General features: G+C 33.9%; 2 protein-coding genes across 3 annotated transcripts; one reads left to right on the top strand and one right to left on the bottom strand.

Moving 5' to 3' along the window:
- Positions 1-5,721: 5,721 nt before the first annotated feature.
- On the top strand, positions 5,722-12,143 carry LOC141670652 (transmembrane 9 superfamily member 3-like). Its single transcript, XM_074476600.1, has 7 exons — positions 5,722-6,026; positions 8,473-8,513; positions 8,641-9,232; positions 9,348-9,485; positions 9,580-9,736; positions 10,208-10,692; positions 11,698-12,143. Exons 1-7 carry the CDS (start codon positions 5,866-5,868, stop codon positions 11,915-11,917), a joined length of 1,794 nt encoding a protein of 597 aa, XP_074332701.1. The 5' UTR covers positions 5,722-5,865; the 3' UTR covers positions 11,918-12,143.
- Positions 12,144-15,227: 3,084 nt separating this feature from the next.
- On the bottom strand, positions 15,228-16,994 carry LOC141672669 (microtubule-destabilizing protein 60-like). Of its 2 annotated transcripts, none has more exons than XM_074479320.1 (6): positions 16,849-16,943; positions 16,642-16,740; positions 16,076-16,174; positions 15,806-15,865; positions 15,631-15,725; positions 15,228-15,552 (listed from the first exon to the last, which is right to left on the bottom strand). In XM_074479320.1, the coding sequence occupies exons 1-6, from the start codon at positions 16,894-16,896 to the stop codon at positions 15,441-15,443; spliced, it is 513 nt and encodes a 170-aa protein (XP_074335421.1). In that variant the 5' UTR covers positions 16,897-16,943; the 3' UTR covers positions 15,228-15,440. The 2 variants fall into 2 exon arrangements, with proteins under 2 accessions (XP_074335421.1, XP_074335422.1); XM_074479321.1 differs by having other exon boundaries at positions 15,233-15,552; positions 16,861-16,994.
- Positions 16,995-18,320: the final 1,326 nt, after the last annotated feature.

The following is an 18,320-nucleotide window of genomic DNA, read 5'->3' as shown; positions in this document are numbered from 1 at the left end:
GATTCTTATTTAATGTACACATCTCTATGTAATAGACAAGTATTTCTTATTTCGAAATCAAAGCCCTCGGCTGTGGCACGAAACGACAATAATTCAAAAATAAGAACTACTTTTCTATCATGTTGGAAGGCTATGACCGACACAAGCCCGTTGTGTCATTGGCCAATTACTACTTGATATTATTTAATTTTAGAGGGATTATATTACGTTACAATCATAAGTATATTATAAAGAGATTCTTCCTTTTAAATTAAATATTTCAAATCAATAATCAATAATCAGATGATTCCCAGATCGGGTGGAGCATTGTCAAGAGGCGTCACTTAATAACCCTTTCTTACAGATAGAAATCTGTTGTTGACAGAATCATCCTTTCTCTCATATCGAAAATTCATATTCAATTACGTGTTTTATAAACACAAGAATCTCATGATTGTATTCATAATATTATTATTAAGGTTATGAAACAATTTCACTATACTAGGTTGTCTAACAAACACCTTATGTTCATTTAAGTTCACCTAAATCTATCGTCGCATGATAAACTAAGCATATATCACATATATAAACATGAATAAACATCAAGGTAGGCATGTTATATCATCTAGCATATTAGTCTAAGCATTATACATCTCTATGTATCACATGAAGCATTTAAAAGCAATTAAAACAGTCAAAAACAACTTTAAAACACTTTCGGAAATATAAACAGTTAAAAACTTTTATATAAACTAAAATTGATCACTCCATTAGATCCGTCTCGGAAAAATGAATCCAACGGTATATTGCACGCCCAAAACGGAGTTACGAAACTCCCAGAAAATCAATTTTAATCTGGACAATCGGGCTGTAACGCATTACAGGAACGCGTTACAAGCCCTGTAACGCATTCCGGTGATGCATTACAACCCTTTTAACCAATTAAAAGGTGTAACGCATTCCGTGAATGCGCCACAGGGTGTAACGCATTCCCGGAATGCGCGACACCCTTTTTTTTTCTTTTCTTGCAGCAGCCGCCGTCTTTTCCTCGAACGCCACGCCTGTCAGTTCTGTACCTTGCTTTGCTTTTTCTCCGTGCAGCAGCATTTAACAGACAAATATACAGCAGTACAGCAGATGCAATATATTTATACTTACAAATAATATATATATATATATATATATGATTATTTAATTACGAATTTAATTGCAACAACTTCAAAAATTCATAATAAAAAATCTATACATCATAAAATTATGAAAAAAATACCCAGACGATCTACAACACTTGTAGAACCCAGATCAACATTCAAAATTATTCTGAGAAACGATTTCTCATCAGACCAAATTAATCCATGATATAACTTGTAAAAATCATAATTAATTCATACAAGCACATAAAATTCTGAAATTTTTACCACGGATCTATATGCATACAACCTATGCTCTGATACCATTGTTGGATTTTAATCGCAGCGGGGTATGACAAAACACTTTCGCACATATAAAATCCAAATAAAAGCATATAAATCGTGGTAAAAATTCGAGGGATCGAATCTAACCTTTAAAATAATTCGGAGATAACGATCAGAGATCCTTAGCAGTTGCTCCTCAAGTGTGAAGCACTCCACCGGTATCCACCAAGAAAACGATGTTAAGGAGGAGGAAGGAGGTGGAGAGAATTGAGTTTTCCAAACTTTTTGGGTTTTGGGGTTCAAAAAAAAAATAGGGTTTATAATAGTGTATTTATAGGCAAAATTTTCAGCTGAAATTTTCCCATAAATATTATTATTATTATCTCATTTATTATTCTCATTAATAATTAAAACACCTTTTAATTATTAATCCCTTTTTCTAAACACTTTAGAAATAATTCTCTCTCTTGATTTAATTTCCAAAATTTAAATCCTTAATTAATAATACTAAGAACTTTTCTTAATTAATTTATAATCAATTAAATCTCATTTAATCAATTATTAAATTTGTCAATTAATTATTTATTTCACAAATAAATAATTATTAGCCATTATTAATTAATTCTTCCACCATAAAATCATTCTCTTTTTATGGTGTGACCCTGTAGGTTCAATATTAAGCCGGTAGTAGAAATAAATAATAATAAAACTATTTTATCATTATTTATATAAATTCTCTAATTTATTAAATATGATTAATTAATTAATCACATTTATTCTACATCGTGAGGGATACTTCTCAGCATATCGCGACTATCCGGATAATATGAATTCACTGCTTAGAATACCAAGAATCTATTCAGTAAATAGTTACCGTACAATAAACTCCTTTGACCCTACAATGTCCCGATTAAATACAAGGCATGGATCTCGTGTCAAGCCTATCTAATTTAATCACTTGCTTACCATTTACTATGCGTAGTTCTATGCAAATTAGAAACTCCTTTCTAATTTCATTTACTCTGGCCAGAGATTCCTGAACTAGCATAAGTGGATCAGCCTTGAACATTCGCTTCCTTCACTGGAAGGGGTAGATCCTTTATTAATCATACACTATCTTCGTGTATAAATTCCTATACCCAGTAGAGCCCTAATAATTGTCCCTGGAGACTAAGAACTAAACCAAAGCATAGTTCAGTGTACACAAGATGACTATGATGACCTCAAATCTAAGGATACTTGTACAACTATCACTATGTGAACAACTGCTGACACGTGAGTGAACTCCATCAGTTGTTCAGCTGTGCGAGTCATGTTCAGTGAACTTATTCTATAATAAGCACCTACATACTAGCTATAGTGTCACCACACAAATGTCTATGAGAACAGACATCCTTCATAATGAAGCAAGCATAGTATGTACCGATCTCTGCGGATTATTAATTACCAGTTAGTAATTCTACGACCAGGAACTATTTAAGTTTAGAGTTATCATCTTTTAGGTCTCACTATTATGATCTCATCATAATCCATAAAAAGCTTTACTCTAAACTATGGTATATCTTATTTAAACACTTAAATAGATAGAGCCCGTAATAAAAACAAAACAAGTCTTTTATTAATATCAATGAAATCAAAACAGATTACATAAAAAGTTATTCCTAAATCCTAATACATGATTGGACTTAGGACATATTCATTTCAAAGTCTTCAACTACTTGCTTTAAAAACCAATTCCAGCTCTCACTGTTCTCAGCTTCCACCATTGCCCAAGCCAAGGGATACATCCCATCATTAGCATCTGTTCCAATAGCTGCTAATAATTGGCCATCATAAGGGCCCTTTAAGTGGCACCCATCCAGCCCTATTAATGGCCTACAACCCTCTCTGAATCCCTTCTTAACTGCTCCAAAGCAATTTTGAATCTTTTCTGTCCAACCTCTTCTGCACCACCAACATCTTCAGTCATCACCAAGACAGTGCTATCAGGCAATACTTTCAATAAAGCATTAGCATAGTCCCAAACTCTTGAATACTGCTCCACATGCTTCCCATTAATTGTCTGCAATGCCTTTCTCTTGGCCCTAACAATTGCATAAATGCTCACATGACAGCCCCAATCATTGACAACCTTTTTCAGAAAAGCTTGCAAAGGCCATGTGGGGTTCATCCTTATGTCATTTTCATAGTAATTTGCAATCCATTTAGAATTTATCTGTTTCTGATCAAAAGTTTGAGTGCATGTATGTTTGGGGTCATATACTCTAACTTGATAAGTGTCAGACCTCTGCATCTTGTTTGCATAAATATTCCACTTGCAACCATTATAGCACACAAACTTAACTCTTGAACCATAATTTATTTTCTGTACTACAGGCCTTCTTTCAACAATGGTTTGCTTATTTACTGCCTCTCTGAACACCTTTGCACTTGCAAATAGCTGTCCCAACTCAAACTTTGGATGCCCCATCTCACTATTCTCATCAAAAACAGACCACTTGATATCTTCTTCATCTGTGGAGTTAGCAGCCATCCTCTCTTCTTCACTGTCTGCATATTGTGTAGAGTCAGTTGAATATTCTACATTTCCTCCTGTCCCCATGTCATCTGTAACCCTTATTTTCCCCTTATCAGTCATGTTTCCTTCTCCTTCTTCTTTTCCTTTTCCTTTTGCATTTTTATTGTTTGCTTTCTCAACCTCTTTTGCTTCTCTCTTTTTTGCATTCTCATTCTTATAGAAATAAACATCCTCATCTGTGCTATCAACATTAGAGGAATCACTGTGAAATGAATCATCAGTCAACTCATCTTGACACACCACAAAATTATTATCCTCTGAGTCAGTATGATCACTAAACACCTCCTCATCATCTGCATGATCTTCAACTTCACCTTCATTCTCTGGATTCTCCTCTACATCTGCATTCTCTGCATTTTCCTCATCATCTGCTTCATAGTCAAAAAGACCCTCATACTCACACATTTCTCTAAGAAAATCTTCAGAATTGAGGTGGTCATTCTCCACATATTCGAAGTTAGGAACTTGTGAAGGGTTGTACTCCTGTGACACTTTCCCATCAGGTGTGACTACTTCTAGGGGTTTGGAAGCAATGGAAACAGCAAAAACAAACACCAACCTTGAAGGTGGCACAAGTTCACACATGTCTAAAACATCAGCATCTGATTCTAATGTCCATACACCATTGACCCAATCTGTTTTTGGAAATTTATAACTAAATGAATGACACTCATCTTGACCACATTCTGTTAGCATAGACTTTAACTCAATTATACTCATCATGTCTACATTACACCCGTCTACATAAACAAAATCTCCACCAACATAGTTCCTAGGATTTTCAGAGATGACCCCACCATATACAGTTTAATTGTAAACAAATCTGCAGTTGAAAAGAATAACAAACAAAAACAGAAAGTGGGGAACAAATCACAAACATATACATAAAGGAGGACATAAACAATTCGATACACGTGAATGGGACCACTACCAGGCCAAAACCCTAAATTGTACTCGTCAAACACTAACAGTCAGTAAACCCTAACATACATATATGACAAACCCTAACATTACACATCTCAAGAACCCTATTTTATACAAATTACAGAGATTGGGGATACCCTAATTTACCCTAAAATTTACAATGACTAGAGATATCGAACACTTACCTATATAATTGGGGCATTCATTTGGCGAGTAAATGTCCCTTTATTCCCTTGGACAAATTAACCAACTCATGCCTGCTAGATTTTGGATCACCATTCTCTTCAGTTTGCTAGATTTTTTTAACTAAAGTAAATGTCGTAAGAAAATGGAAAAAGAGAAGGCGAAAAGGTACTGGTAAAAACCCGCATAATCGGTTTATGTGGAAAAGAGGATGAGGCCCTCCACTTTTGGTCACGACGTTAATCAAATTTAACGGATTAACGAAAATAGAAATGTAATATTTTAGTTGGTTATTTTTTAATTGTAATATTACAAGTGGTGTCTTCACCAAAGTGCGAGTACACAAAGTGCACTTTACTCCCGAATAAGAGATTTTACTTAATTTTTTAAATAGGCTCATGACCAAAATTCGTGAGTCCATCTGGGGATTTGACATTATATAAATTTCATAATCTTAATATTTATTTAAATTATAATCCAAAATATCCCAATTTTAATCATGATCTAGGTAACAAAAACAAGTAAAGAACACATGATCACACTTTCCACCCGTTACAATTTCAAGGTCACGTAAATTGTACTTTGATTTTGAAGACCAAGACATCACGTCTTAAATTTAAGTTACTCCACCACCTAGTTTAGTAAAATCTCGCTTTCACAATCTACTGTCATTTTTTCAACTCCAAGATCTAACTCCCAATTTACCCCTCTTATTTTCATTCCTTATAAAACATATTTCCACACACACAATTCCACAAAACTGTGTGCTCTTATGTGTGTGTGAAAATGGAGAACAAGAAGATGTGTGTGCAATTCTTGGTTTTCTTGCTCATAACAATCAGTGGGTGTGTCTCACAAGTGAGATCAAGTGCATCAAATCATAAGTACAAGAATGGTGATCCTGTGCCTCTTTATGTTAATAAAGTTGGGCCTTTTCAGAACCCTAGGTAATTTTATGATGTTTTTAGATCTGGGGTTTTTATTGTCAGATTTGGGTTTTTTGTACTGCATTTTTGGTGGGGTTTGATGGGTTTTTATTGGATTTGAGTATTGGTTGTAAATATTTGATCTTGATGTGGTTCTTGATTTCTTGTTGATTTTGATGCTGATATGATTCTGGGGTTTGTTATTAAATTGGATCTGTATGTGTAATTAGTTGCGAGAAGTGATCACATAGTGAATTTTTTATTGATTGAAATTGTACTTGTTGGGGAGCATAAAAAATCGATTCAATTGGTAGTGACTTAAGAGGTGAAATTTGCATTTGTTTGATATTTTGGGTGACTACAAGGTAGATTAAAGACCATTGTTCATTTAGATGATGTAGCTTTTGCCTAATACGAATGATTCATTCTGTTGCAATCTTTGGGTTGGCTGACTCATATTCTTTTACCTAGGACATATATACGTAGGTGGGGTAGGTAGATCTAGGTTATAGAATCACTTCTATCAGCTCAAAATTTCTAATTGATGCCATCATCTCGTACCTCCAGCTATTTAAGTTCCACGATAATTTATATTTGCCCTAATATGGATGAAGTATATATTCACACACCGGTGATAGACATAATGGCTAGTAGTGGCGATTGAACTTGGGCAAGTGGGGTCAATAGTCATTTAATCATTTTAAGGAAGTTCAAGGGAGTAAACTAGGACTACAGTAGTATTAGAATATTTAAATAACGAGCATCATGTGCTAGTTTTAATGTTGTAGAGATTTGTAAAGTGGAGTAGCCTAACATATTCTGCTTTCTTCAAGTCTGTTGTGTATGCATGTATTATGCATTGTATTGAAGCTTTCTGCTAAATGTGACTGGTGAAATGAGCATAGCTCTCACTCCTGACTCCTCTCACTCTGTAAACACAAAGTTTATCCTTGTCCCATCCTGATGTATACTTTAGTTCTGTCGTCTTATGTTTCCTCCTTTAGTTGTATCATGTAGACAAATATTTTGAGGCTTGCATCATTTTGTCGGCATCTAAGTAATTAATTTGTAAAGTAATAGCTTGCATGAGCCATAAATATATGGAAGTTCAACAATAAATTCAACCTTCTCACTTTAACAATATCAGATGCTTCATTAAAATGATAATGTAAAAAAATATGATTTTTGAACAAGGCGAGCCAAGTTTCAAAGAGGAAATGACATGCCAGGGGTAATAGTTTTAGTTTTAGAATTCGAACTTGTGATAGTTTTCCTGCTTGTCTATGAGTGCCTTGAAACTTGAAAGTGTATGTAACCATGGTTGTCATGTCGGTCGACTAGTCGCGACGACTAGTCGACTAAGCGGTGACTGAATGTTGACTAGCTGAATGTCGATATTTCGGGCGCTTGGTCGACTAATCGGTCGACTAGTCGACTAATCGATCGACTAAGCGGTCGACTAGTCGACTAGTCGAGCTGCTGAATGTATATATTTTTTCTGCATATATTTTTTTGCATGCTGCACTACCACATCACATCACAATTGTATCAGACAATTGTTATTGATCAATTATTACATATTTCACATGATTGCAAGTACTTTTCTTTGTTATTGTTTGTTAACTTTTCTAGCTTTTTCATCATTCTCTCCAAGTGTCGGATTCTTAATTCCTTAGAATCGGAAATAAAAATTGTGGAAGGAGTTGGAACTTAGAACCTAGAACTTAAAAATCTAAAATACATAATATATATATATATATACATATGTGTGTGTATTGTATTTTTAATTTATAAAAATATATTATTTTTTTGTCAACTAGTTTATGACTAGTCAACGACTAGTCAACTAGCGGGAGGTCCGTCGACTCGCCTCGACTCATCGACGTAACAACCATGTATGTAACCTTTTCGAAGTTGTGAGGCTTCAACTATATCTTTGTGCCCATGGCAATTCCATATTTTAACTTTTTGTCTTTTTTTCCTCTACCTTTTGAAACATCTTTCCTTCTTTTGTTTATATTAAATATGAATGAATCTCAGTTTGCGTACTCTAGGTTAAGATGTACATCACAGTATTCAAACATGTCGAAAATGTGTAAAATGGAAATGTGTCGCTAAATAAACTGTAGTACACTTGTTTGGGAGTTCTAATGTAGATCTGAAAGAGGAACTGCATGATATAATATATTAAATTGAAATTAAACCAGTTTTGTCTGTTATATCTTGTTAATACTGGATTTAAAGAACAAACAAGTTTCTATATATTTATGTACAGTCATATTATAGTGATTTCACAGTTAGTAGTCATTTAGGTCATATAACAATCCTCATAATATTATTAAGATTTCTGTGTAATCTCTCTGTATGTTTTTGTGAAGACACCGGTTTATTGAAGAAAGCTGTGACTTTTGATGTGTCCTGCTAATTGATGATTGACTTGTGCTAATTGTGTCTTCTTTGATTTCAGTGAGACATATCGATATTTCGATCTTCCTTTCTGTATGCCAGGTTATTCTTCTTCTAAATTTTGAAAACTTATTTTTATGTTTCCCCTTTCGTCTCTGTCATATCTGTGTACTTCATGTTCCGCCAATAGGTAAAATAGTGTATAACTGGTCCTTTCACGATTTTCCAGCATCAACTCAATGGCATGATAAACCAGAAGCTCTTGGCGAAGTATTAAATGGAGATCGTTTAGTTAGTGCCCCTTATGAGCTAAACTTTTTAGTTGAAAAAGACTCTGAAAATGTTTGCAAGAAAAAATTGACAAAACAAGAAGTTTCTAAGTTCCGAAGTGCGGTCGCCAAAGACTACTATTTCCAGATGTACTATGATGACTTACCCCTTTGGGGTTTTCTAGGGAAGGCCGAAAAAGATGCCAAAGCTGACCCCAGTGAGACCAAGTATTATCTATTTAAGCATCTTCACTTTGAGGTGCTTTACAATAAGGATCGTGTGATTGAGGTTAATGTAAGAACTGATCCTAATGCTCTTGTGGACCTTACCGAAGATAAGGAAGTTGTGGCAGACTTTATGTACACTGTCAAGTGGAAAGAAACAGAAACTCCTTTTGAGAAAAGGATGGACAAGTACTCACAGTCGTCAAATATGCCACATCATCTGGAAATACATTGGTTCTCAATCATAAATTCCTGTGTGACAGTTCTTCTCTTAACTGGCTTTCTTGCTACAATTCTCATGCGAGTTCTTAAAAATGACTTTGTAAAGTAAGCAACCACGTTTTTCCGTTTTTTCTATGATTTGTGTTTTGGTATTTGTTCATCTATTGAAGATTTCTCCTGAGATGTCTAGCACTTACCAGTTTTTCTTCATTCGATGAAGGTATGCTCATGATGAAGAGACTGCTGAAGACCAAGAAGAAACAGGATGGAAGTACATCCATGGTGATGTTTTTAGGTACCCAAAGTACAAATCGGTGTTTGCTGCAGCTCTCGGTTCTGGATCCCAGCTATTTGCCATGTAAGAATCTGTATAAAACTCCATAGATTGGTCTATTCATCTAAGTTATTAATCATCATAAGTTAGTTAATCTTCCTCTCTTAACTTGTTCCAGTGCAATATTAGTTTTCATGCTAGCACTGGTTGGTGTATTCTATCCATACAACAGGGGAGCTTTATTTACTGCACTCGTTGTCATTTATGCACTTACATCTGGTGTTGCTGGCTATACTGCGGCCTCTTTCTATTGCCAGCTGGAAGGGACAAACTGGGTATGTATACATTGCTTAATTAGTTAATTCCTGTTATGTGGTCGCTGCTGAGGATCTATTTTTGACTCACATCTAGACTTAAAGAGGTCCATGCAGTATATTTCTCATTGTGGTGCCATGTTCCATTGTTCCTACTTCCTCTAATGTGCATCCTGTTCAGTTTTTTAATAGATTCCTTCCAGAGTTTATTGTATTAGAGGGCAATGGTTTGGAGTATTTTGACTCATGTGAGATTATGCTATATTTTAGCGGTAAAAGCACAATAGGGGAGCAGAAGATGATTTGGAATTTAAACCGGTTAAATTAGATACAAGAAAGTAATTCTAAATAATTTTAGCTTTACCATGAGGTTGAATTGACCATGTAGCTGCATTATTATTTCTGTGGTGGCATGACTTTTGGCTACCACAGGAATTACTCATTCCTAGATTGGAACAGATTCATTTCATAATAACTGGTCTTATCTCACAGGTAAGGAATCTGTTGTTAACTGGAAGTCTCTTTTGTGGACCTCTGTTTCTGACATTCTGCTTTCTTAACACCGTTGCAATTGCTTACAATGCCACTGCGGCTCTACCATTTGGCACAATCGTGGTAATTGTTCTTATATGGCTCCTAGTGACATCTCCTTTGCTAGTATTGGGTGGAATAGCTGGAAAGAATAGTAAGGCTGAGTTTCAAGCTCCTGTACGAACAACAAAGTATCCTAGAGAGATTCCACCATTGCCTTGGTATCGTGGAACTCTTCCTCAGATGGCAATGGCCGGGTTTCTGCCCTTTAGCGCTATCTATATCGAGCTCTATTATATATTTGCCAGTGTGTGGGGTCACAGAATTTACACCATTTACAGTATCTTATTCATTGTTTTCATAATTCTTCTGATTGTGACGGCCTTCATCACCGTGGCACTGACATATTTCCAACTTGCTGCCGAGGACCATGAATGGTGGTGGAGGTATTTACATTGTTTAAACTTTTATCTTTGCATCTAATTGCACTTTAAGAAGTTGAAACATGCTTAGACAGATACTCTTTTTTCTTGACTATATGATTAAATCTTGATTCAATGCTTTACTGTATATGCATGTAGATAGTAAATAAAGGAAGGCACCATTTTTTAATTGATATTTTTTCTGTTCATTTATTTATTGAATATGCTATAAACCTTTATGAGCCACATTGATCTGGAGTTTATCGTAAATACTAAATATGCACTGTTGGTTTTTTTGTTGGGAACCTTAATGAATTTGTTTAATTTGAGTAAATTAGAAGCCACCTTCTAGAATTGCTTGATGAATGTTATTTAGTCCATAGCCTGGTTGTCATTATAGAATTACAAATTTGGTGCGAGAGGGTGGAGTGAGATTTAGAATCAGTAGCAGTACTTAGCCAAATCCAAACTGGATATTACTGCTATAGTTATCAGTGACATTTGTTATCATGACAGCAAATATTGTTTCGACTATAGGATGACTTATCACTTTGAAATTATGCAAGCATTAAATATTCTTCCTCACGGCTCTTGTTTTTTCTGAAGTACTGGTTTGTCTTCTTGACAAAATTATAATCTTGTAGTAATGTGAAAATTGGGGATGAAAGGAAATGCGAAGAGAAATTTGCTCTGTTATTGTTGATTAAATGCTTGATGTTAATACCAATTTTTAGAAAAATCGCAAACCTGGTGTGTTTCAGATATTTTTTTTGGGGTGGTCACTACGTGCTAGACTCATCTCCTTTCCTTTGTAATAATAGATTGGTAAATTTCTACTTTAGCTGTGCTGGTTATCTGTGCTTATGAAATCGGAATTTATAGTGCAATTATACAGTGAGGTTGGGTCTTTTGATGTTTGTGCTAGTGTGCTGTGTGATTTTGCTTCAAGTGACATGTTAGCTTGTTAATTCTTTCTTTTATTTGCCTTCTAATTCTTCATTTGTTCACCTGTATATCTTCATCATCCAGGGCTTTCCTTTGTGGTGGATCAACTGGGTTGTTTATATACGGGTATTGCTTGTATTACTACTATGCACGATCGGATATGAACGGTTTTATGCAGACTTCCTTCTTCTTTGGGTACATGGCCTGCATTTGCTACGGATTCTTCCTCATGCTAGGGACAGTAGGTTTCCGTGCTTCTCTGTTTTTTGTCCGTCATATATATCGCTCAATCAAGTGTGAGTAGTGAAGGCGCCACTTCCAGGTCGAAGAGCGTCTTTTACATTTATTAACTGGCAATCTTGTTTGATTAAAAAAGATCATGTAGGACAACAGGGGGACTAAATACAAACAGCTGTATCAAATTACAATGGCGACAATTTCCCTCGTTTTTGCATCATACCGTGAAATTTGTGTTGTATCAGTAAATCTTAGGTTTGTTCTATATATAAGATAAAATACATATAATATAACATGTGTTTTCACTTTCTACAGTTTAAAACCTAATTGCAGCTCCACAGGGGTAAAGTGCAAAGGCAATTCTAACTCGTTGAAAGATTAAATATACTCTAAAGAGCCATTTAAATTATGGAATTTTATCTTAATAACAAGAATGTAATTAAGAAAACACCAAAATCAGCTTAAAAACTAGATAAAACACTGGATAACTCTAACATTTTCTTCTCATACATTATTTTTTTAAAAAAAACTAGGCTTGTCCCTCAGCGAGAATCAAAAGTGAACCTGAAATGTTATCTCTTAGCACTTGGCTATTTTATGAAAAAGTAAACCCTTTCTCTCTCGCATGAGAGTCGGCAGTCATGTATTCACCTCATCCTAACCCTAACCGCCCAACCTCCCTTTTCACCCTTTCTACCCATCTCTACCTCCATATTCATCTTCATCTTCTCCTTTTATTTACATTTTTCTCAATAAAATCGAGATTTGTTTCACAAAACTCGAAAAATCCATTATAGTACTTCACTTTAGTTTTCAGATCTACTAAGGTAAGAGTTTGGATTTTATAATAAAATTCAGTTTTTGGATTCAAAATCTCTCGCCTAACAACATATTACAATTTGTTGTTAATTCTGAGATTTTTGAATTTTGGGTTTTTTTCGTATTGTTCAGTTTAAGTTATTATTTGTGTATGATTGTCTCGCTTTATGCGATGTGTCTCGCTTTGTGCGATGTAGTGGTTGTGTTGAAAATGAATTTGATGGTGCATTGGGAGATCTCGATATCTCGCATCAACAACACTTTCGGCAGGTCTATAGCTGTTGTCCGGCAGGTAGATAACTGGGGTGCGCTTGGAACGGTGGTGAAAATCACATGTGCTTATCTCTCACAAAAAATATTTGTTCATAACATGAGGCCTCTAAACTCAGTTGTTGCAACTGAGTCCTCTGAACATTGCACTATCAATCGAATTAATGTGAGGGTCAATTGTGAAGCTGCTATTTTCGGGGGAGATGCATCCTGGATTGCCCGGGAAACCATTACCTTTATTTTTAATTTTCAGAATATTTGTATTCAGTTTGTTAAGCAATCCGGAAACAAAATGACTAATTATTTAGCTCTATTTGTTTTTCAACCTGGTTGCATGATCAGTTGGGGTTTGTCCCGATTGAATCTCTTTCAAATTAATAATGAAATCTGATTTAAATTTGGCAAAAAAAACGCTGTCTCTCATGCATCACATGGTACATTATTTGGGGTTTCAAAAAATTAGACTTCCAGGAAATGGGACTAAAATATATGAAAGGATTAATCACATTCCAAGTTTACGTATTTGTACGCACCGGGTACAATGTTTTCAGAATATGTTTTATTGAGTAGTTTATTTCGTGGACAAATCAAATGAGCATTACAATTTTGGAGTTGAATATAAGTTATGCATATGAACAAATTTATTCGAATGTTTAATTTTCTTAAGTAATTGTAAATTCAAGCTTTGGGTAACCCCTTTATGTTTTTTTATTTGGGTGAATGAATTAATTTTTTTAATGAGATTTAAGTATAAGAAGACAGAACTTTCAAAATTTTGATTTTTTTTTTCTCCTATTCGTTTCCTAATCAACTAAACTATAATTTAAGCAGTCCAGTTTGAGATGATGGGCTTGTTTGGCCGTCGCTTACAAGGTTTATCTCGACGAGTGTTTATCGATCTAATTTATAAATCGAGTTTACAATTTATAAACTGATAAATTAAATATTAATAACGACAATGTTTTCTTAAATTTATATTGATTTTTCGTTTTTTAATTAAATTTATGTCTAAAATATATATGTTAAATATTAATCTAATCTAAAATTCACAAATTAAGATAATTATATTTAAATATTATTTATTTTAGTTCATTTAATAAGTAAAAAAATATGACTTATAAGTAGAATTATTTAAAACTTATATTACTTATAATATAGGGTGAAAAACCTAAATAACCATTTTTAAATAATAATCGACCAAAATACCCACCATAATTTTAAGTTGTCCAAAATACCTACCAGATACTCCATTTTTTGTGGAGTGTCAGACATGAGTATCAGGATGTCCTTTGTCAGTGGAGTATCGACCTATATACTCCTTTGTCAGTGGAGTAACATCTGAGATACTCCTTTGTCAGTGGAGTATCATCTAAAATTTTAAAATTTTATTTTTATCTTTTAAAATTTTATTTTTATCTTTTAAAATATTTTTTTTTTAAAAATAAAAGTGATACTCCATTGGAAAAGGAGTTCCTGATACTCCATTAAAAGTGACGTATTATTCTGATACTCCAGTGTGAGTGTAGTATCTGATTAGTATTTTGGACACTTTTTTTAGAATGAGTATTTTGGGCAAAAAGGATATCTAAAAAGAGGTATTTTGGTCATTTGTTCTATAATTATTTGCTTATCATGTATAAGTCATTTTTTAAATTTAAATCATGAATTACTTATTTTAAGATTTCTTGAACGGACACTTATATTACTTATCTATATCTCTATATTAAAGACAAAACATTAAAAATTTGCAGGGTCGTAATGATTTGATTTTTAATCATGTTAAGAAGCAGGCAAATAGGGTAGCTCATAATTTGGCTAGGATTCCCTGTTTGTTAGATTCCTTTAATTTATTTATCTCTCCTCCGCATTGTGTGTTGGAGAGTTTATTGTATGATCATCCTTCCAATTAATAAATACCATTTTCTAAAAAAAGTTTGGTTGTCGATCCTTGATCATTCAATCCAGAGCCATTAGATCAAACTGATGAGAATCATTAGATATAATCTTAAAAATTATTATAAAAGAAGTATATGGTTTGAATCCTACCAGTAATATATTAAAATAAAATTTATAATATATAATGATAAAAATAACCGCGATACATTGTAAAAGTATTATACAAGGGATATAAGGTTGGAATCCCAACATTAATATATTAAAATTATATTTTACAATTTATAATAATAAAAACAAGGGTGCATATAGGAAGTATTTAAGTGATAAGTTACATTTCCCAAATATGTTTAGTTTCATTCCTCTGGACCAAACACTTTAAATAAAATGCAGTGCTATATTATTGCTTTGCTTGAATCATTGAGAGGGCGCAGTTATATGATTAATGAATATCAGATTATTTTATTTGGAATTGCCAAGTCCTATCATCCACTAAACATTTACATTGCAGAAAAATCTATGTACTTGATGACATGAAACATGCATGCAACATATTGGCAAAAAAAGTAACCAAAATTAGCTTTCTTCATGAACCATGAATAATCAACTTAATGTGCTTCATTATATCGAAGGCTGAAAAGATTGTAGAAGGAGAAGCGGCTGGAGCATTTGTCACTCATCATTCTCGGTTCCTTTGGAATTGTCAAAGGCCTCGTTGATCTGTCAATGTCATGATATTACTGTCTGAGAACAAGAAAAAGAACATCATTGCAGTTTAACTGCAGAAATCTACATTACCTTTGTGGGTGAAAAGGTTTATTGAATCGAGGCATCAACTGAGCTTTAGGTACCATCTCTTTTCTCAACATTTTAACTTCTTCTTCTTCGATCATCTGCAGTTTAATGATCTCTGTTCTATGTTTAATTCAGTTCTATACTTAAAACAAAAACATAAAATGGAAAAGTTACATGCCTTCTGCAATTTCTCGACTTGTTTCTTTTGTCGCTCCATGATGTATAGTTTAGTGGCAACCTGTAAAACCATTATCGAATTTTTAAGAATGCTGATAAGTACTGTTGATCTCGATATATTGCAATATAATTATTAAAGGTTGATGGCTGGTTTCTTGATTTTATGATTTATATAAATAAATTTTTATTTTGTTGTGTAGGCATGTTGGACCAACGTCTTTTTAATTCTTAGCCCTGCCCTGCAAGGAAGAAAAATTTGGTGAACACTTACAGTGTAGTTATAGATCGCCCGACTGACAGCTCTTTGCTGAGTGTGGAGTCTGAAATCTACTGGTTTAGTATGTTCTTTTGTGACGTGCTTTTGAACAACCTGCATATGATCATTTTCATCTCTTAGTAGTTTTTTTGTTATATAACATCCACCGCATTTCAGATAAGACCATAATTTTGTTAGTGGGATGGCATGGAGATAATGTATGACACAGAGTAAATAATCAGCATTAACACTAATTACAACTATAATTTATATCATGAAAATTAGAAAAGAGAAAGCATATTTTTGCATTGTGCGTCTGGTATTTGGAGGGAGGAGGTGTAAAGTTGCGTATGTTTCAGACTGAGCTCTTCATGCCAATAAGAAAAGAAACAAGTTGTGCATTTCAAAGAAGCGAGAAGCTAAATCAATACTCTACAACTCATAAGAATATCGTCTATTCACAATTCTAGTGCAGCACACTTCTCGAATTTCATTGTCAAGAATGAGGAAAAAAGCGATTTTTCCATGGTAACTACTTAATTTATGCCTGAAATTGTAGATCGAAAATTGCAAATGTATACCCCAGAATGATTTTTCATAGCCTGTTGAGGTATAGCCGATCTCCCATTTCTAGGGGTACTGGTTTGATGAAGTGTAAATTGAGAATTATTCTTAACAGACTGAAACCAAAAAAACAAAAAGGAGTAGTAGTTAGAAACTAGCAATATTCTCAACGCACGCACTTTATATATATAAGAAGAAAAAACTAATTTTAACTGGAGTAGTACAATGTAATGAACCTTGTGAACATTTTGTTTGCTGTTTGGGCTCAGCATGACTAATATGATATGGTGGGAGAGGCGAGTTTAAGTTATTAATTAGGAATGCATTATGAGAGATTAAGGGTGGTTTATTTATACACATGCAAGATGCATCAGACTGATTAATTAAGTTTGGAGATTTGTAACTTTCTGTTCTGTTTAAACTTTTAATTTTGTTGCTATATCACCAACACTTTCAGAAATTTGCATGCTCTCTTTCACCAAACATTCTGATCAAACCTCTCCTTCAATCATGCTACATTCTAAAGTCCTTCACTTGTTAATTATGTATTTACTTTTGGCCAGTTCTCCACTAATCTAATTTGGTATTAATTCCATTACGATTTTCATTGTTACTTGTAATTTATAAATGATACATATCAAGAATGAATTAGCTAATTCTATATATTGATGGCATGACAATGTTACATTGTTACTGCATACAACCAGAGAGTAGAACTGTGTGGTGTATTATTATTTGAAAGATTTGCCTCCATTACAAGCTTCAGCTTAAATTTAATTTCAATCAGTTCAAAAAAATTAAGAAAAATATCCTTCAAATGCATGTTTTAGCTGGAAAAGGTTGAGCTTCAGGGCTCCAAGAATATACCAGTTTCGATAAATATACCATTATTCTTAAATTCATGTTCAGGTTAATTGGGCGGCAGGGTAAGAAAGAACAAAAGTTTTTTTTTTATGTTTGGATAATTTAACCATCATATATAAATTTTAATCAAGTTTAAAAATGTTTGTCATAGTAACTGGTACATAAAATTTTTAGATCAACAGTTTACAAATGACTAAAACTAAAGGTGCTACCGATTTTATTCTAAAAACTGGTGAAAGATATATTGAATACACTGTAGAAAATAATGTAGTCCCAAGTTTATTAGAGCTATGATTCCACTACTGCCTAGGCGTATTCTTATGAAACAGGCTTATGCTGGATTCCGGTTTGGCTACAGCTGCTTTCAACACTGGTAATTGCTTATCACTGGCTATTTTGGTTGTGGTGTACTAATTGGCTGTATACTATGTGACATACTTACGCAATTTACAAATTTGTATGGCAAGTTTGTGAAGTGGAACAATGTGAGTGAAGCTGACACCAGCATACGGCATACGCAGAGTGTATTTAGGGTTGTTTAGAAGGGTAAAAGGAAAAAGAGAGCCGAACAGTGACAACTTCACCAACTGTTGACAACGGAGTGGGATGGTAAACTTTCATTTCTGAGCATATCTTGGCCCGCTTGTTATCAAGGCACTGACATAGACACCATTGCATTTGCATATATAGGAGACGTACATCTTGACTAATTACCTGTCAGATAGTTTGGTCATGTTTCGGATTTATGTTAACCAACAGATTAAGACAGATGCTTGGTTTTCAAGTTTAAGCCGTTGAGATTAATATTAACATGATTTCTAACCAGAGGGAT

Source organism: Apium graveolens, chromosome 7, assembly GCF_009905375.1.
Source record: "Apium graveolens cultivar Ventura chromosome 7, ASM990537v1, whole genome shotgun sequence".
Classification (NCBI taxonomy): Eukaryota; Viridiplantae; Streptophyta; class Magnoliopsida; order Apiales; family Apiaceae; genus Apium; species Apium graveolens.
This window is presented reverse-complemented; position numbering and strand designations above follow the sequence as displayed.